This window comes from Sitophilus oryzae, unplaced genomic scaffold (assembly GCF_002938485.1).
Source record: "Sitophilus oryzae breed Bouriz unplaced genomic scaffold, Soryzae_2.0 scaffold_1576_pilon_pilon, whole genome shotgun sequence".
Taxonomy (NCBI): Eukaryota; Metazoa; Arthropoda; class Insecta; order Coleoptera; family Curculionidae; genus Sitophilus; species Sitophilus oryzae.
Genome location: NW_022146254.1, coordinates 8,145,107 through 8,166,403, shown reverse-complemented (window position 1 = coordinate 8,166,403; position 21,297 = coordinate 8,145,107). Strand labels below are relative to the sequence as shown.

Sequence of the window (21,297 nt, the reverse complement as noted above, 5' to 3'; positions counted from 1 at the left end):
AATCCTAGTTTATGTCATATACTAACATAACAAATCTCGTTTTTTTAACTAAAAAAATAAAAAAGTTATAGGGGGTGGCTCACTTTTGAGACGCACCCGGTATATATTGTATCTTACTTCTCGTATACAAATTTCGGAAAGCAAAAGGTACAGGGTGGACCAAATTGGACACTCTTAAAGGAAAACGCCCTTTTCTACAGGAGACGAAAACTAATATCGGTGTTTGGAGCTCAGTTTTTATTAAAAACATGATGGTAAAAACCCCACATCGAAATATGTTACCATTTCGGAGTTACGGGCTGATTTACGGCTTATTTTATTTTTACATTAAAACATTATTTTTGAATGTTTTTGATCTTGTATGATTTTTAGTTAATCATTTTAATTAATCGATAATTTTATATAATGCTTTAACTTCACATATTAAAAAAACTAACCTTGGTTGAATATTGTCTCGTTCGTCATTTGATTTACTTTTTCTACGAGATAAATGAATTTTTAAATTATCCAATTTACTTATTTCATAGTCTTTATATTTTACTTCTTTATTTTGAATTTCTAACTTCTTTTTACTCAAATCGACTGGTTGCTTTACTGATAAATCTTCTGGTTCATCAATTGTTGTCGTTTCTATAGATTCACAAAGTTTTGCAGCCTGAAATTCGAAACATATGAAGAGTGATCTTTCCAATATTAATAACTGAAAATTTATAAGGGTTTTAATCAGTGATGGGCGTATATGTATACCCCTTCGGTAAACATCGTTTGAAAAGGGAATCATTTTATGCACCGAACAAAAAGGGAAGCATTTTGAGCATATGTTCTTATATATCGAGTTATAAACCTCTAATTATTAAAAATTAAAATATGAAACGTGTACTTCTTTATTACCATTAAATATTTTACTCAATATCCTTTAATTTTTGTTAAATCAACGTTCAACAACAGATCTACTTACACTAAATCATAGAAATTACATTATCTATGAAAATCTTTGTGGAAGGGTGAGATATCCTTGAGGTAACTCCATTGAATATCGGAATAATATACTGGGTGTTTTTTGGTATTTTTTGGGTAAGTGTAGTGACGTAAAGGGTAATATTACCATGATAATATTACCGGCAACTTTGGTAATATTACGGCAAGATCGGTAACATTGGAAATATTGCTTTTTTTCCGCTCTACTCTTTTTCATTTGTCCAGCTCTAAAATAAGTATTTTAGCTGTAGACATTTTAAATTTACCATTGTCAACAGCCACAACCGAAAAAACCTTTAGTACTTATGGATTTGTTCATCAGCCAAGAAGAAACAGACTAACCGTAGAAAGGGTCGGAAAACTTACTTATATTGCCCTTAATTATAATTTACTAAATGGGGAAGAGCATCTAAGAAGGGTAGAAGAAGCTGCTAAGAAAGAAATAGAAGAAGAAGAAGATGAATATATCGATTTCGAAGTGTGTAATAGACTTGACTCAATTAACGAAAGAGAAAGAAGAACCAAATGACGACGTAGGTCACTCTGAGTCTAACTAGTTTAAAACCGTTCTTGTCTTTTCTAATGTTTTTTCAGTTTTTAAATAAAAAAAATAATATTATTTAAAAAGCTCTTTCTTATCGATTACCAATGTTACCGTAGTATTACCGGTAATATTACCGATTTATAAATTACCGGCAATTTTACATAGATTCTGAGAGAGGGAAACGATACAAGTTTGAGGAAGTATAGACACATTCACATATCTAGGAGCCGTATTTCTCAGGAAACCAAATGTAACTCAAGAAATTATGGCAGGAAATAGATGTGTTAACGCACTACAGAAAATTATTAAGAGTAAGAACATCTCTAGAAGTTTAAAAACCAGAATGCATCAAACAATGATACGATCAATAGTGCTGTATGCATGTGAAACGTGGACGTTCAATGTAACGGAAAGTTCGAGGCTAGAGATTTGGGAAAGAAAAATATTGAGGAAGATTTTTGGAGGAAAAAATATAGACAACATATGAACCAGAAGAATAAATGAAGAATTAAAGCAACTATATCGGTCACCGAGTATAACGGGAGTAGGAAGGGCACAAAGACTGAGATGGCTGAGACACATTGAAAGAATGGCTGAAGTAAGAATTCCTAGTATGATAATAAAACGTGAAATAGATGGAAAGAGAAGGGGGGTAGACCGAGAACCAGATGGAAAAAGGATGTTGAAGAGGACTTGAGAAGGATAAGAGTGGACGGTTGGAGAATAAAGGCGAAAGACAGAAACAAATGGAGAAGGAAAACTTTTGGGCTTTTAGAGCTATTATATATAATTTTACATCACTAGGTAAGTGAATCTTTAGACAGTATATTTTAAAATGTTAAAAAAAAGAATGTACTACCTCATTGTTCGTATCCTTAAAATAATTATTTATCTGTTGCGATTGTGTTGTCTGAACAACCGGGCTAGCTTTGTTTAGGTGACTGCTTAAGCCAATTTTTTGCCACATAAACTGTCGTTCCTCAAAATAGGTTGGCTTCTGAATAAGTGGCACTGTTGGCGTCGCATGATTTTGAATAGGTGTAGATTCTGTAAAAGATTTTCTGAATGAATATTCATCGAGCCCATTGCAAGAATTTTTGGGTACATTATTATCAGTCATTCTTCTATTTACTATCGGATTTTCCATTATAATCGCTGAAAAAGAATAATTTGTCAATAATCTTGTAGAGATGGGAAGTATTATTAAAACTAACCGGGTAAATGATGCTTTCCTACATTAATATTATTACTATTGTTATTCTGAACACTGCGGGTGTTGTTGTTTTCCTCATGTTTTTGTTTTAAACATGCTGTTGGTTCGATCAGATCCGCTACTCTGAAATGACTCGATATCTTAACATCTACAGGAACCTGATGTTGTTTCTGGCCACCTAAAGATGTCACAATGGAATCTGTGATCGTTTCTTTCTGAATATTATCTAATTTATTTTGTTCAGTGTTGTTAACGTCTTTTTGTTTCAGTAAAGTAGAAGTTTTATCTGAAAAAATATTAAATAATAATTAATACAGGGTGTCCCAATATTCCGTAGACATCAATCCTATGTTGCCAAGTTTTGGTAAAAACCAACAACAAATTTTTGATATAAGTTACTTTGAAAGATCTAAAAACGAATTGTGAAAGATTTTTTTTAAATTCACCCCGAGAAGGGGTGAGATAAATAAATAAAATTATTTTTTCGAAATTTCGGAGAAATGGTAAGGACCAAAAAAACTTCATATAAAAGTTGTAGAAAGTCCAATTTTACATAAAAATGATATCTACAGAGTCCGGCAATAGTGCGTCGGGGTAGCTTCTAGAATAAAAAAATTTATTCAAGTGCAAACTTAAAGTATATAATAGAATGTATTTCAGGAAAATATTTTAACTTCTATAGGGTGGCTCAAAAAAGTGAGTGGATGGGGATGATTTTTTTTAAATGGAATATCCTGTATATTATTGCATTTTTGGCTTCCTTTCAGATCACTTTACATAATCCTAAGATATGATTAAATTTATTTTGATAGTTTCAGATATATTAATAAATAAAAAAAAAAATGTATTTTTTTCAGCCTTTCTTAAAAATTTTATTAAAAATACAAGAACCAGTCCTGAAATCAAAACTATATTAGGTATTTACTTTAGATGGTCTGCACTTAACTTTGCTATAAATATGGTAATCATAAATCATACAGGATGTTCAAAATTCTATGCCAAACTTTGTAAAATATAAAATAATTTTTCTTCGTTTTTTTAAATGGAACACCCTGTATATTATTTTTTTAATAGATGGAGAATTAAAAAAATAACATTTTTTGTATTTAGAGTATTTCAAAATTTTTAAAGGTTTCGTAGATATTCGCGGTTTTATATTTCATATGGCATTTTCCACAGTAAATGTTTATCAAAGCCACCCAATCATTTTTCTCTCGTATTTTACCGTTGAAGGAGCCATATGAAATAATACTGCGTGTATCTGCGAAACTACTAAAAATTTTGAAATACCTTAAATGCAATAAATGTTCATTTGTTAACTCTCCATCTAATAAAAAAAGAATATACAGGGTGTTCCATTTAAAAAAACAAAGAAAAATTACTTTATATTTGAGAAAGTTTGGCGCAGAATTTTGAACACCCTGTATGATTTAAGATTACCAAATTTATAGCAAAGTAAGTATAGATCATCTAAAGTAAATACCTAATATAGTTTTGATTTCAGGACAGTAGTATTCTTGTATTTGTAATATTTTTTTAAGGAAGGTTGAAAAAAATATCTTTTTTTTATTTATTTATTAATATCTCTGAAATTATCGAAATGCATTTACCCATATCTTAGGATAATGTAAAGTGATCTGAAAGGAAGCAACACCCCTTCTCGGGGTGAATTTAAAAAAAATCTTAATTGAAATTGATAATTTTCCAAACAATTTGAATAAAAATGTTAAATAAATAAATTTTTCAGCAACGTATATTTTTGTTTTATTTCTACTATCATCCTCTAGCTTCTATCTCGGTTAATTCTAACTAACCCTTAATAACTATACTTATTACTAACCCTATCTCGGTTAATTTTGATCTGAGCATAAAAAGTATAGAAATCATTTCTATGAAAAATTTGACGCTTCACAACTTTTATTTGAACTTTTTTTCTAGCACTTACCGTTCTTTTTCCGAAATTTCGAAAAAATAATTTTATTTATTTCTCTCCTTCCCGGGGTGAATTTAAAAAATCTTTCACAATTCAAAAGTTTTTAAATCTTTCAAAATAACTTAGTATATGAAAAATTCAAATTTTTACGAAAACTGCGTATTTAAAGGCCTATTTTCTTAGACAATTAAGATATTATGTTTTCTTAACGGAAAACGCTTTCATTCTAATATCGTATAGACAGATCACAGTCTCTGCAACGAGAGAATATATCGTCCCATTGCTGCCAAAAGTCACTAACTTACTTTTTATTACTTTCGAGAAAAATGCGTCTAAAGATGAATTGCATTGCATAAAGATGTTAAAATAAAACATGAATAGCCAGAAATCGTAGTTAATGACTCTTGCAATCGATTATCCGCTTCAAAACATAGTTAGTGATTGAATTTGGTTGTTCGGAAAAATGTTAGTTAGTGACTTTTGGCAGCAATAGGACGATATGCCAGTGACAGTTGTTATCTGTCATTTTAGTTTACAAGTATGGCATTTTATGTCATTTTTTGGATGTCGTCTGTCGAAATGTTCCCTGATTCGAAGACTTAATTTTGTATAATTTTCTCAAACTATACATTGTTCTATGAGAGCCTATAGCCTATAAATATACTTTGTATAGAATATTGATATACTTACAGTAAATCACTACAAAGAGTATAAATTAAATATTTTAACAATTATCCTCCCCAATGAAAAATATATATTTTCCTTTCTTTTAGCTAAATTATCACGAAACTCACTATACATAAATACCTATTTTGTTACTATATTCTATATGAATGAAATCGAAAGCCGTATCTTATTTTTATATTTCATATGAATATTCAAGTAAAACATTAGCTTTATCTTAGTAAAATATTAATTACTACTAATCTATTTTATCAATTTTATCTCAATATAAAGTACGACATATCTATTTGTAAATAAACGTAATATATTCGTACAGGGTGTTCTACAAATCGTGTGTGTGAAAATAAATTTAACGTTAGTGTTTCACATATTGACTGTTTCAATATAGCAACATTTCTTATTAAATTTTAATTTTAAGTAATTTGTTATCATCCTAAAATCACAGGAGTCGTGAGAACATGCCCAACAGTAGCAATGGAGGTCATTCTAGACCTAACACCACCGCATATGTGTCAAACGTATTAGTCGTTGAAAAAGGTAGCTGCGAGAGCGCTGAAGTCATGATTACTAAATCCCGCTTAAAATGGGCTGGCCACGTATGCAGGATGCAAGAAGACCGCCTACCGAAATCTCTTCTTTACGGTGAGCTTGTAGAGGGTAAGAAGAAACTGGATGGACATCTCAAAATATAGAAGGATATTTTCCATGAAAACTTAAAAGGGATAAGCATGCAGAATAAGTGGGAGGAAGCAGCGCACAACAGAACGCAATGTAGAAGAATTGTAAACTCAGTTAACAACGACAACCAAAAAGTAAACTGGCTACAAAGTAATGAGATTTTTGTCGTCCGGAGTGCGGAAGAAAGATAATATCACGTATTGAGTTTTTCAATCACAGAAAAGTTCATGAAAGAAAAGCCTTGTGTAACCATCTTCTGATACGTGTCAAATACTCGTCAGTGAGTAATGGCAGTAAGTAAGTAAGTAATCTTGACATTTTGTGACGATTTTGGGAATATGGTAGAAATGTAGCAGAAGTCCACAGAAAGCAGTAAAATTTTGAAAGTGAAAATGAGTAATTTTTTTAGGAACCTTTGGTCTACAGAAATGCCATCAGTTCTACAGACCGTCTTCCGTTTTAATGGGGCGGCAAAACGTATGGTAAAACGTTATGTGTGTTGTTAGTTCTCTTGAAAAATGAGGAATTAGATTATCAATCAGTTGCAGAATATGCAGACAAAAACATTTTATGATATGCATACTTAAAACAAAGTTAAATCACTGATAACAACGACACAAATTTACAACGTTAAATCACAAATATCAACAGTGAAATCGACAATATTTGGTTAATAAGATTGCGCTAGCTGAAACATTCAATGTTGGTGCTTTTGCAATTATATTTGTCCTTTTTGTTATGACTAAGTGTGGTATTTTTCAACAGAATCGGCCATAACAAAGGCAATGTGTAATATTGTTTGAGGTATTTTATCGTTGTAGAACGTTAATAAACATTATTTGTAATAGAACGAACAATGAGTATAAAAAATGATAATAAAAGCAATTTTTAATCAATTGAGTCTAATCAAATATCAGTGGCAGAAACAATTATTAATTAAAATAATAAACGATAGCAACCACGTATCACCATATTATATAGAATTATTTTATTACATATAAAACTTATCAGAGCCCTATGTATAAAATAAAAATAAAATAAAATAATACATTTACGGACCAGCCATTTAAATGTACATACAACAATAATTATAATTACAACTAGAATAAAATCCATCACAACAGAAACTTTACAATAAATTACTACAAAACCACCGCCTTTACTTTATTCTTGAAACTATTTATATTATCACAGAAGAAGTCGATATCACAATCTTTATCAATAATCTGATTAGCCTCTACACAAAATCTTGTAAGCGCAGATGACATTCCATAGTTAGTTCTGTGAAAAGGTATATGGAACAGATCGAACCCACGCAGAATTATCCCCGGAACATGCAAAGATAGTTCGCTTAGTAAGCTGGGACAGTCAATCTGAGAAGAATGAGAGAATAAAACTAAGCTAATATGTATGTCCAAAAGTTAAAACCGAGTGCATATAGTACCAAAGGCGCCCCTAGATGCTTTATTATGTTGTTTCTAGGGCGAGACGTTTTTGAAAGTCGATATAATAATATTATAATTTTGGTCCAAAAAATCTTATTTCGTGTGAGTTTGACCCTACCCCCAAATAAAAGTCTAAATCCTCCACTGTATAAGTTCTATGTCGGTAGATAATGCAGTTAGTTACTGCATACATTTATATAATTTATTATTTTTTCTGAAATATAATACATATTTTTTACTATATTTTCAAATGAAGAGAGTTTTTTCATCTACTTCACTGGAATAGGCGCCACTGAATTCATATCAGATATTGATAATTAAATGCATTTTTCATGTACCATTTAAGTATTTTATTTTTAGTAGCAATATTCCCACAAATATCAGTAAGAAATTAAGAATTCGTCAAAAGAGTAATAATTACATTATTAATATAATTAGTTATTGTTATTATTGTTAGCATTACTACACATTAATATCACCCAGTGGCGTATCTAGAGATTGAGTCTGGGAGGGGTAGTGGTAATATTTATGTAAAGTACTAAGATTTAAATTAAATTTGCGTTAAAAGGTATTGTTACTACGGTAAAAATAAACTTGGATTCATCTGGATTATCTATGCTGATTATTGTAACTAACTTGGATTCATCATCATCTTTTTCAGCTTATTCAACCATTTCCAATTATGATGTAACCTCCCTCACCCTCACTCTCTTTGTAGTTGAGCCCATTGTTATCTATTGTTGGCTATGCGGGCCCAAGCCATCCCTGCTAATTTCCTAATATTATGGTCCCATCTCAGGTTCGGTCTTCTTCTAAGTCACTTAATTCCTCGTGGGTACCATGCTGTAATTTTTGTGGTCATTTTTGTTGTCCGTTCTTCTTGTCAGATGTCCTGCCTTGTCCTGCCCATTGTCATTTAAGGGATTTGACTCTGTGGATGACATCTATTACCTGGATCTTTTGTAGTATCCACTTTATTCTTTTACGGTCTCTCTTGGTTATTCCCAGCATATTTCGTTCCATTGAGCATTATGCGACCTGCAGTTTCCTTATCATGTCCGTTTAAAGTGTCCAGGTTTCGCATGCATAGGTCATGACTGGCAGTACACATTGGTCAAATGTTTTCTTCTTTAGATAGAGTGGCATTCTAGATTTGAATATGATTGAGTTTCTTCCATAAGTACTCCATGCTAACTTTTAATTCTTCTGTTGATTTCTGGTAGTAGAGATTTGTATTAGTTGTCCAAAATATTGCTAAATTCATTTTGAGACCCACTTTATTGCTGGCTGTATTTAGTTCATTAATTTGTGTTTGTAGTTCTTCAGGACTATTGGCACTTAGGACTATGTCTTCAGCGAATCTTAGATGGACAGTAATTACCTCCATTATCCCTCGCGTCTGTGCACCCCTGATATCATCTTCACAATTTTGAAATATATGTTTTTTTGAAAACCATGTTGAGTTCCGGGAAATTTTATTATTTTTTATTTACATTACAGTTATGTCGAACAGGAAACAAAATAGGTAAATCTTGAACACTAACACAATACTGGATATTTTAACTATAGTACCTAATAAGTAAAAAATGTCTATACCTATGTGGCGGATTCATCTATACAAAAAAATCCTTTATGGGTATTTCGCCACTGCACTGCAAGAAAAATCTACAAAATAAAATAGTTATTTTTTGTAAACACTTCTGCGTTAAACCTAAACGAACAAGATTTCGGTATGGCAATGGAATCACCTCTCACTCCTTTGTTAAGTAATATTTTTATGGAAGATTTTGAAAATAATACAATAAATAGTTTTTCAAAAAAGCCTAATATGGCTGCGTTATGTTTGGAATTAACTGTTAGAATTAAAGAACGTAAAGATTATTTAAGAAAGGGAGATTTTCGCAAATCTAAGATTTGTCAGCATTCATGGGACACAGGGCACAGAATAAATTTTAATAACGCCAAAATTATAATGAAAGAAGCGATAGCCTCTAAAAGAAAAATAAAAGAGGCTTTTTTAATTCAATCTAATAAAAATAAATGTATTGATCATGCATCTGTAGATGTTAGTAATGTATGGCAATCGCTTCTTTGATTTTAAAGAACATAACATAAATAAACATAACATACGTAAAATTTAAAAATAATCATACAGAAAGTTTGGGCTTTTTGGTTTTACCTTATTAAGTAATTGTTATCAGGTAGTAATTGTTAATTTTGAAGTTTAACTTAATATAATGTCATTTTAACAGAACGTCAACGATTTCTTGTAGACGTATCTGTTTTAAAAAGTAAAGTGTTCTGGAATAGTTCAATTTAAATATTTTAAACAGTTTTTTTCTTGATTCTTTATATTTTTTTGCTTCCGACGACGGAAAGAGAAAACTTTCCGAAACGTTAAGCATTTTTTTCTTTGTTAGGCAAACATTTTTATAACTGTAAACACAACTTCTGACAAGCAGCGTCCGTTTAGGTTTAACGCCAGAAGTGTTTACAAAAAATAACTATTTTATTTTGTAGATTTTTCTTGCAGTGCAGTGGCGAAATACCCAAAAAGGATTTTTTTGGATATACCTAATAAGTTTTATTATACTCAGAAAAAACATAGCTCTCTCGGGTGCCAAACAAGTTCATTTTTCGTCAATCAATTGACTCAAGTATATGTAAAACCATCTACTATTTTTTATGAGATATCAATGATTCTTCTCTCGTTCAATGACCTGAATATTTACCAGTACACTGTACATGACGCATTTTATTTAGTTTCATTTTTAGGCCTACTTTATTGATTAACCGTAGAACCTCTTAAGCTCATTCATTTGTGCTTTTCTACACAGAGCTATTCGCAATTCAGATAATGTACAGCAGCAAGTATGTACTAGATGGTTAAGGTTAGCGTTTCCAATTTTCGAGATCGGGATCCCGTTTTGGGGATCACGGGATCCCCTATAATCCTGGAATTGACCATCAGAGTGAAAAATCTAATCTAAAGAAGTATCACAGGAAATACTTAATAAAAATGCAGATACTTATATCAAAAAGAAAATGAGAAAAGAGTTTTATTAAAATAGATAAGACAAAGTAACATTCATATTTAGTAATAATTAAAAAAAATAAAATTCTTGTCACAAAAAAATAAAATATAGCAAACACGAAAATATAATACAGTTATATTTTAGATATTGACGTTCTGCTTGGTATAAATAAAATACGATCTTAGAAAGACCAAATTGAATAAAGCCTAATCATTGTACATTGGGCTTTTAAATTTTTCGAGGTTTTCGAGATCCCGGGATTTAACATCGGGATTGTGGGTTCTCTAGGGAACACTAATTCAGGTATTCATCATATATCTTCGAACCTTCGTTGTATCAACCTAATTTGTTGAATGCTTTTTCCAAAGTTTTTGTACACTGTTTTTTGAGAAACTGTTGCTAGCCATTAATGAATAATGACTATAAATGGCGAGTTGAATACTATACTTTGTCCACGGCCATTATAATAATTATGAGGAGTGTTTGAATTTGCATTTTTAATGTTAATCTTACTATTAATTATTGTATTCATGTTTTAGGGGAAAATGTCACTACCTACTTAAAAGTTGGCAATTTCAAACGTCAAAATTAACTAAAAGATAATAAAAACGTCATCATCAGTTGCTATGCATCGAGAGTCGCAGTCATCTCGAACTATTCTATTTTCAAATATTTGGGAATTTTATTATTAGATTTGTTTTACGACATACCTGTATATTAGTACTTTTTTCTACCACCTTTAGTAAAATAAATTTGTTGAAAAATTATAGATCATACCACCAGCAGCTGACTTTTTGTTGTTTTGTGTAACTAAAGTTGGTAATTTGTGTTTTATTTATCGTTATATATGTATTTGAATTTTATTGATGCTGCTTCAAGTTTTTTGCAATAAAACATACCTACTTCTACCAACTTTAGTTGAGTACAGTTGTTGAACGAAAAATTGGACTACCAGTATCTGACTTTTTGTTGTTTTGTGTAACTAAAGTTGATAATTTGTGTTTTATTTAAAGTTATATATGTATTTGAATTTCATTGATATTATTTCAAGTTCTTTGCATGAAAATATTGTACCAATATTCTTTAGTCAATCAGGAGATTGATTTTTGTTCCGTTACAAAGGCAACTAAATATACTAATAACATGGATTCGGAAAACGAATTTATGCCTTTAGCAATCCTCCAGTCGAGAAAGTTTTTATAGGCAGACATGTAATGATCCTTAGACTTTTGTGGTAGCAATCCAAGACTTGTTAATTTGGCCGCCTCTGCTATCTCTGGTGGTGTACAGGGCTCATTATCATAACTCTCATAATTCATTTTTTGATTTTAAACAAGTTTTTGATATGCCACTTAATACCAACTTAACATTTGTCAATTTTAAACGTCAAAATTAATAAAAAGAAAAGATAAGAAAAAGGTCAAATCATCCACGCCGAGCATCGGGATGTCGGGATGTTGCATTGGAATGTAAAGTAAATGCAAAGTGTGATTTATCAAAATTCACTGTTATCAGCTGTTATATTTTACTCTATTACAAATATGGGCACCATAGTCCTTCAGCTAGGAAGTAGAATATTGATTTATTATTAAGTGGTCGTGGACAAAATATTTTTTACCTCACACTAATACAGTGATGCTGCAATTGACTACAAAGCAATGATATTATATATTAATCTTATAAATTACTCACTGGTATTAATTATAGTCATTAAAGTAATAGTGGGGCAATACAAATCATACCTAATAGAGACGAGCAATAAATCGCAAACTGCGATTCAATCGCAGCGATTTTAAATCGCAATCTGATATTGGCAATCGGCAATCGCAATCGCAATCGCAATCTGATATTGGCTGTCATAGGAAACTGCAACTGCGATTTTTTCTATTTGCGAGTTTCAATTTAGGCAACCAATATTCCTATGGTTGCGATTTTGCTGCGATTTGCGATTTTGTTGCGATTGTGATTTTGTAAAATAGGACCGCGATAACCTTCTATCTGTGAGTTTGAATTTTTAGGTTTGCGATTTTGTTGCGAATGTAATTTTGTGCCAATATTACTATGGTTGCGATTTTGCTGCGATTTGCGATTTTGTTCTGTCTGTGAGCTTGAATTTTTAGGTGTTGCGATTTGCGATTTTGTTGCGAATGTAATTTGTGGTCCATTGAAGCATTTTATAGTAAATTACGATTGAATTTTTTCGCTGATTTTATTTATTTAAAGAGAAGGTATTATTTTCTAGCGCCAAGATCAATAATATACCGGGTGTTTCTCAAGAATGGTTCGCCTCTATAACTTTTTTATTTTTTCTGCTAAAAAAGGATATTTGGTATGAAGGCATATGATATAAATTAGGATTGATTGACGTATTCAATTCATTTCGATCACTTCCTTTCAATAGCAATTTCAATTGCGATTGGAGAATCGCATTTTTGCTCATCTCTAATACTTAACAAATATTTATTTTAACTCATTACCAAAAGGGTTATTCACCAAAAAGGGGTTATTCAAATTTTCGGACATACACATTTTAACAATTAAAAATGTTACCTATACATAAAATATATAGCAGTTTATCATCCCGTATAATTGACACAGATATTTGTGAATTTATCGCTATATTTCAAGTTATTTTCGCAAGAGGTTTTAATAAAAAAATGTGTTACCTTCTCCTATCTTATCTGGAACCATTATCAACAGTTTTTGTTACTTCTACGCTCTAATTATTAGGTAGATAAGCATACATTTCATTTTTCCACCCAATAATATCTAAATCTAAGCGATAAAACCAAGAAGATAACAAACAGATAAGATACTGTTGTTTTTGATGCTTAATTATGTAATTTGCTGGCGCGCGGGAGGAAATTTAAGTTTTAGGATTAAAATACAGTCTATATGGACACATCCAACTCGAAGTTCACTTTTCTCCTTTTTGGGATTGAATTATTAATTTGTAACCAAATAAGTTTGGTCCAAATTGACAAAAAATATTTCTAAATTGATTTAGATTCTCTGAATTCGCATTGCAAATTAATTTTGCATTGATTCTCTGAATTCGGAATTGATGCATTTGGAATCATTGAATTTTTAAGAATTAATGCAAACTGTAAGCTGAATTCCAGCTTCCAAAATTTTTATTGCTATTTTTACTGACATCATTTGAACAAAATGATTCAGTATCTAATTAAATTTCTAGTATCTGAGTACGACTTGAATACATTTTGGTATAATTATTGTATAAACAATTTTGCATGCTTATAAATATACCTACCACACCCGGTCTCAAAAGTGGCTCACCCCTATAACTTTTTTTATTTTTTCAGATAAAAAAAAACGAGATTTGGTATATTAGTATATGACATAAATTAGGATTGATTAACGTATTCAGTTGTTTTTTTCATCGGAAATTTTATACAACTCTTGATTTTTAAATCGCACCCTCGGTATTTTATTTGTTTATTCCTTTGAATAAGAAGACTAAGGAAGGAGCATATCAAAAATCTTAGGTCCACCGCGATAGGCCTAAAATATGGCCGACCTAAATTCCGGTTTATCAGTGCCGTTCTAATTTTATTTATAAACTATGATGTAGGGTAGACGTAGGGTAGACTCAATAATTCTTTTTTTATTTTACATTGTGAATAAATGTTGGTAGTTATTAAAATTGTTATAAAAATATAAAATTCCTAAATAATAATTATTTATAACCATAAACATCCGATACGCTACTGAAGCAGGTAAGTCAAATTGACGTATCTAAATTCTTTGATATCTAATCTTTGACAAGTAGTAAATAAAAGCAAAAATGCAAGAAAAAATATATAATTAGTTAATTTAAGTGAGTTTCATAAAAGATCGGTTTACTACACGTATGTATATTATATAGTCACTTACTAGCGAAAAGTTGTTCTATTATTTCACACATTTTTGCCGAGATCTACCGCACGCTACACAACCAACTATTTTAGAGTCTTTTTCGATAAATCGCGATAGTGTCACTGTTAATTTAAGTTCTGCCACAATTTCCATCTAGATTTACTACCTTTGTACAACTAAGAGTAGTAGAATAAATAATAAATAATATAAAATAAGCTCCTTAAAGACTCACAAATCCACAAAATTTCAAATCAAATTCAAATGTGTCAAATGAATCGTCAAACAGAACTGTCAAGGATCCCCACCCTAGAGTCCTTTTTCCGCCCACCATGCATGAATACATGGATAGCATTATACTCCTTCCTTAGTCTTCTTATTCAAAGGTTTATTCGATAGAAAATGACACTCTCAATAGAATGACATATCATATATCAACTTTTGACTTTTCCGAATATGGTCTATTTGAAATTGCAACATGCGGTTTATAACCACAATTTGACTCGAAATACCAAGTGTGTGGAGCCAAATTATTTGTAAAAAAATGCTTTTTCCAAATATACTAATGCGCCACCCTCGTTCCATTTGAAAAAATTGAGATATGATTAATAATACGATTTGGGCATTTTTTAACCGGCCAGAACAAGACACAACAAACATTAGACGATCAAGTCTATTTATCCAAGGTTCCATGATTAAAAAACACTCTAGATTGAAATTTAAAATACAATTTTCCTTTATGCGAAAATCTCAGAAGTTAACACATGATATGTCATTCTATTCAGAGTGTCATTTTCTATCGCATAAAGTAAAAAATACCGGGGGCACCATTTAAAAATCATAAGTTGTAGTCATTTCCGGAAAAACAGGAAGTGGTCGAGAAGAATTGAATACGCCATGATTGGCGTATTAAAGTAGTAGTAAACTCGTAAATTAACAACTACTCGTAAATTAACAATTAGGATTGATATCCTAATTTATGTCATCATATACTAACATACCACATCTCGTTTTTTATATGAAAAAAAGATATAGAGGTGAGCCACTTTTGAGACGCACCCGGTAAACCTATAGTAATTGAAGGGGTGGCTGCAATAACCAGACAGCTCCACTTTTTTTCGAAAACGAGATTTTTAATGAATTACCCTTTTAAAAAATTGGTCGATCGTTTCCTGCAACAATCAGTTCTCTTAATATAACAGTACATAAATGGCGACGTTAGTTGGAGCTGCCTTGCTCTGGGATTGCACTATTGCAGCAAGAATCGAGCAGCTCTTTTTCGATTTCCCACAAATTTATTAAAATGGAACTGCCTGGTTATTGCAGCCACATAGAAGAAGAAAATTGGGATGGGACCATGGTATTAGGAAATTAGCAGGGATAACTTGGGCCCGCATAGCCAATAACAGACAATGGGCCCAACTACAAAGAGAGTAGGTATCTAAAAATGCGAGGGTGGCTACCCCATAATAATTGGAAATGGTTGAATAAGCTAAAAATGATAGTTTTAAGTTCGTTTAAAATCTTATCTGTGCCCACTATTCTTCGTAAAATTAAATAAATTTAGCATCTATTCTAAAACAAAGACAAACTATGCATTCATTTTTGATTTTATGTATTGTCAAGAAAAATGGCCTATCCGCCAGAAATTAAAAATGTATTACTGGTTGCCTGCACAACCGCAACGTATCCGCCAGAAATTAAAAGACTTTTTCAGGCGCCATCTTTTAGTCAAGTCGAGAAGTAAGGGAATCAGACAATAGAATTGTCTGGTATGAAGAAGTACGCTTTCCGAGAATTGGGGAAATTTCGAGAAGCAGTCAATAGAGTATATAAGCCGGAGCCATCGACAACTGAGACAGTTTTGAAATGTGAATATACCGCGTGAAAATTGAAAATCGGACAATTTGGTGAAGGAATCTTATAAATAGTTAGTTTGTTGTGTGTTATAAGTTAGTAATTGTGTATAAAGTGAGAAAATAAATTCGTTAAGTATTTTATCGTGAGTTTAAATTAGTGGACCCACGGAATCCGTAACAATTGGTGTCGGAAGTGCGATTCAAGAGGATTTTAAGAAGAAATTAAGTGGATTGGAAGATTTTTAGACCGAATCAGAGTATTTTTATGGTTGGTACAAGGGAGCAATCGAGGAAAATGGAGGAAGTAAGCAAATTATTGGGCGATTTTATGGAGAATATGCGAAGAGAGAAAGCAGAAGAACAAGAAAAACTGCAGAAAATGCTTATGGAAAATCAAGAAATTAGACAAGAACGGTTGGAGAAAATTGTAGAAAACCTAGAAGTGCGTCGCCAGAAAGAAAAAAAAGAAGAACAGGACCGGCTTGAGAAAATTTTCGGAGATTTGAAAGTTCAACGACAACAAGAAAAACAAGAAGAACAGGACCGGCTTGAGAAAATTTTCGAAGATTTAAAAATTCAACGACAACAAGACAAACAAGAAGAACAGGACCGGCTTGAGAAAATTTTCGAAGATTTAAAAATACAACGACAACAAGACAAACAAGAAGAACAGGACCGGCTTGAGAAAATATTAGGAAATTTGGAAATTCGTGTGGAGGAGCGACGTCACAGGGAAAGACAAGAAGATCAGGACCGTCTTAGGAAAACTTTGGAAAATCAGGAATTTCGACTACAGAAGAATTTTGAAGACCTGGAAAAACGACAGGAGAACCATTTCCAAGAAGTCGTAGAAGATCTGGAAGAACGCCTTCAGCAGAAAATGGAAAAATTGGAGATGGACCTACAGAAGACCAAGGTACAAGTAAGGACACCTGGCGTTTATGGAACTGCGAACCTCAAGGCCCCGACCTACGATGGACAAACCACCTGGACGATGTACCACCGCCAGTTTGAAGCAGCCGCCGCTGCCAACGGATGGACCGACCAGGAGAAAGCAGCGGCACTTGTCATCGCGCTGCGTGGCCCTGCCCTGGAACTGTTGCAAACTATTCCTGCAGCCCAACAGCAGGAATACCAAACTTTGGTCGCTGCACTGGACAGAAGATATGGCGACCAACATCGACGTCAACTTTACCAGGCCCAGATCAAGACACGCCTGCAGAGGTCCGAGAGAGTCTGCAGGAATTTGAAGCAGACTTACGTCGGCTGGTACACCTGGCATATCCAGAAGCACCGGAAGGATTTAGGGAGGAACTCGCTGCTCAGTGCTTTATCAGCGGACTGAGGGACAATGAATTACAGAGGGCGCTGCAAATATCGCGATTTTCTACCAGCAGCGAAGTACTCGTCCGGGCGCTGGAAATAGAAGCTGCATTTAGCGCCATTCCTAAACAGAAGATAGGCTCGGTAACGGTTGAGGAACAGCCAAAGAGTTCTCACATACGTTTGGAGGAGATGTGTAAGAAAGTCGACAAACTATGTGAGCTACTAATAAACAAGGGAGTCAACAACACCCAGACAGAGAACCAAAGAAGATTCCAGGATATGAGGTGCTATAGATGTGGCAGGAATGGCCACATCAAACGGGATTGTCGCATCCAAATGCGATTCCATTCACCATCCAGAGAACATCGGCACATCGGAAGATCCCAGGACATAAGTTGCTATAGATGTGGCAGGAATGGCCACATCAAACGGGATTGCCGCGTCCAAATGCGATTCCGTTTACCATCGAGAGAACATAGGCACCAGGAAATCAACACTAATGAGCGAGTATTGGCTGAAGAAAACAGAGCCCCTAGGATGTTTTCCGTTAGGAGTCTAGGAAAAACCGCTGACAGTTTGGTGATCAACGGGAAGGTCAATGGTAGAAGAATTCGAATGACTGTGGACACAGGTATGGACCACAGTATGACTGTGGACAAAGCTATGGTATCGTTGGTGCGGACTAACTCGGTACAAGGATTGAAGATGATGCCTCTTAGAAGAAGAGTGTATTTACGTACAGTTACGGGGGAAATGGCCGTTGTACGGGGAGAGGCTTTCATGGAATTGGAGTTAGGGAATTTGAAGTTTTGGCATAGCGTTTTGGTGGCTGACATTGAAGATGATTTTATCATGGGTATGGATGTGATCAGTCAACATGGTTTTCGTTTGATCACCATAGAAACATCCTGAAAATCGGAAATGAGGAATTTTCTGTATCTAAAGAGAAGAGACCAGGAAATATGGAAGAAAGATCATCGAAAATTGTGATGATACCTGGTGATACCAAGAAGACTGTGTTCGGGAAACTAGAGAAAACCGCTGGGTGCCGTGTAGGACGGGTACAAATTATCGACAACGACCTAGATCGACGACGAGCTACCTTGGACAAGAAAATGAAACATCGCGAAAGCACTATCAGAATAAGGAATTTTAAGCTTAGAACTGACGAACCATGGACGACGATACAATTGAGGAAAGATCAAATGGAAGATCCAGACATCGGAGCAATACTACGGCTCAAGGAAGGTAACGGCGAGAGACCACCGTGGCAGGATATTGCGGACAGAGGGGCTCGTTTTCAAAGCTCTCTGGGCTCAGTGGAATTCACTGGTGATTGAGAATGGATTGTTAAAGCGCACGTGGGAAAGTGCGGATGGCAGGACAGTAACAACTCAGTTACTGGTACCAAGGAAGAAAGTTACCCAGGTATTGGAAGAAATTCACGGTGGTAAAACTGGAGCCCATCTTGGGGTAAACAAGACCTTGAGCAAGCTGAGAGATCGCTTTTACTGGGTGGATTATTGTGAAGATGTTAAGAAATGGTGTCAACGTTGTAAGATTTGCGCAGCTAGACAAGGACCAAGTACTCGATCTGGAGGAAAAATGGAACAAGATAACGTTGGACGGTCGTTCGAAAGAGTCGTTAGGAAGGAAAGATTATTGGGAATTCATAAGGCCGTGAGAAGTAAGATTACGCTAGCCAGTGACCGGATGAAAGCTCGTTACGACCTCAGAGCTAATTCTACGGGATTTCAACAGGACGATAGAGTATGGTTGTATAATCCACAGCGCAAGAAAGGAAGGTCCCAAAGTTAACTCCAGCATGGGAAGGTCCTTATACAGTCATCAAGAGGATAAATGATGTAGTGTACCGGATTCAACGCAGCCCTAGAAGTAAGATGAAAGTAGTTCATCTGGATCGATTGAAGAGATATCAGACAGGAAACCTTGATCGGGACGATCAAATTTGAGAAGGGGCAATGTCAAGAAAAATGGCCTATCCGCCAGAAATTAAAAATGTATTACTGGTTGCCTGCACAACCGCAACGTATCCGCCAGAAATTAAAAGACTTTTTCAGGCGCCATCTTTTAGTCAAGTCGAGAAGTAAGGGAATCAGACAATAGAATTGTCTGGTATGAAGAAGTACGCTTTCCGAGTGGGAAATTTCGAGAAGCAGTCAATAGAGTATATAAGCCGGAGCCATCGGCAACTGAGACAGTTTTTGAAATTTGAATATACCGCGTGAAAATTGAAAATCGGACAATTTGGTGAAGGAATCTTATAAATAGTTAGTTTGTTGTGTGTTATAAGTTAGTAATTGTGTATAAAGTGAGAAAATAAATTCGTTAAGTATTTTATCGTGAGTTTAAATTAGTGGACCCACGGAATCCGTAACAGTATTTTGGATCTTTTTAAAATTCTCTAATAATCGGCTGGGGAATGATACTCGATGATAATTTTGACCAGGTCAATCTCTAGACATCAGTTACTAAAAATTGACATAAAACTTGTCAAAAATTAACACTAATTATAGAAAGATTATAAAAGAATAGAACCCCCGTTTTCAGACACACAAATATATTTCTAAAAAAAATGTTTTCTTTTGAATTTTAAACGACACCAATTAATACCGTATGATCGAAAAAAAACGACGTCCAGTTGGCTAGGAAATGACGATCGATGACATTTCCCATATAAATTTACATATAAAATGACAGCGATTTTCATTTCATAGCCATCGTTGACGCCATTTTTTCTCGATCATACGGTAGTATATCATTCAACGAGCATATAATGGTGGCTGTTATTCACGCGGATGAAGTTTATGATCATAAATCATCCAAGTGAATAACAGCCATTATATGCGAGTAGAATACTATACTTTATCCAGGACTAAGAAAAAAAAATAGATAATATTAATAGAAGTTTTTATTTTTAATGTCAAAAAAATATTGAACGAGTATAACGAGTAAGTAACATGGAAACAAAACATTTAAATTTTCTTTAACTAGGTAGCTAACTAATTTAGCTTTAACTAATTAACACAAAAATTATTTATTTACATTAATGGTAATGTAATGTTTGACAGCTCTTGTTTGGAGTTTGGATCGAGATATCCGTGGAAGCGGTGAATAATGAAACCACTATTCACTAGTGAATAATGAATATTATTATTATTTCATAAACTCATGTATAATAATCAAATTATACACGAGTCGTGGATAAAAATCATTTTTACTCAATATAAAAAAATACAACCTTCTTAAGGTCAACTAGCAGTATAAGCGCCATTAAAAAATATAGAATACGGGCCATGTAATGACGTCTAGGGCTTGACCTGCCCAAAATTATCATTGATTGTCATTTCCCAGCCGTCTTTGACGCCGTATTTTTCGTTCGGTATGCTTAAACGATAGAATATTTATATTTCAATTTCAACAAGTCAAAATTTTTTTTTTAGATTATTTACTTACATTCTCCAGGTGTGAACAGTTTGATATCGTGATGTCGAAATTGTTTTCGGGAAATTTTCCTTTTCCATCTTTTTCTTCCGCGAGGCACACCTTCTTTTTCCTTGTCGTTTTCTTCGTTTGGGGAAAGGTTACCTTTCTATAAAAAATCAGATCAATTAAAATACCTATAGCATCTAAAAGATTTTGAAGAAGATATTTGTTTATATGAAAAATGCCAGTATTAGGTATTTAAAATAATTATTTTTAAAATTC

At 33.3% G+C, this 21,297-nt stretch overlaps 1 protein-coding gene across 1 annotated transcript in view; it reads right to left on the bottom strand.

The window, feature by feature from the left end:
• The window catches only part of LOC115879069, a 39,627-nt gene that overhangs the window by 13,024 nt on the left and 5,306 nt on the right, over window positions 1–21,297 (bottom strand). Inside the window, exons 3-6 of the mRNA XM_030895713.1 lie at window positions 21,046–21,181; window positions 2,737–3,021; window positions 2,382–2,677; window positions 438–655 (exon numbers count right to left, since the gene is read on the bottom strand). Of these exons, the coding sequence (XP_030751573.1) occupies window positions 438–655; window positions 2,382–2,677; window positions 2,737–3,021; window positions 21,046–21,181 (935 nt within the window). The remainder of the gene's footprint in view (window positions 1–437; window positions 656–2,381; window positions 2,678–2,736; window positions 3,022–21,045; window positions 21,182–21,297) is intronic.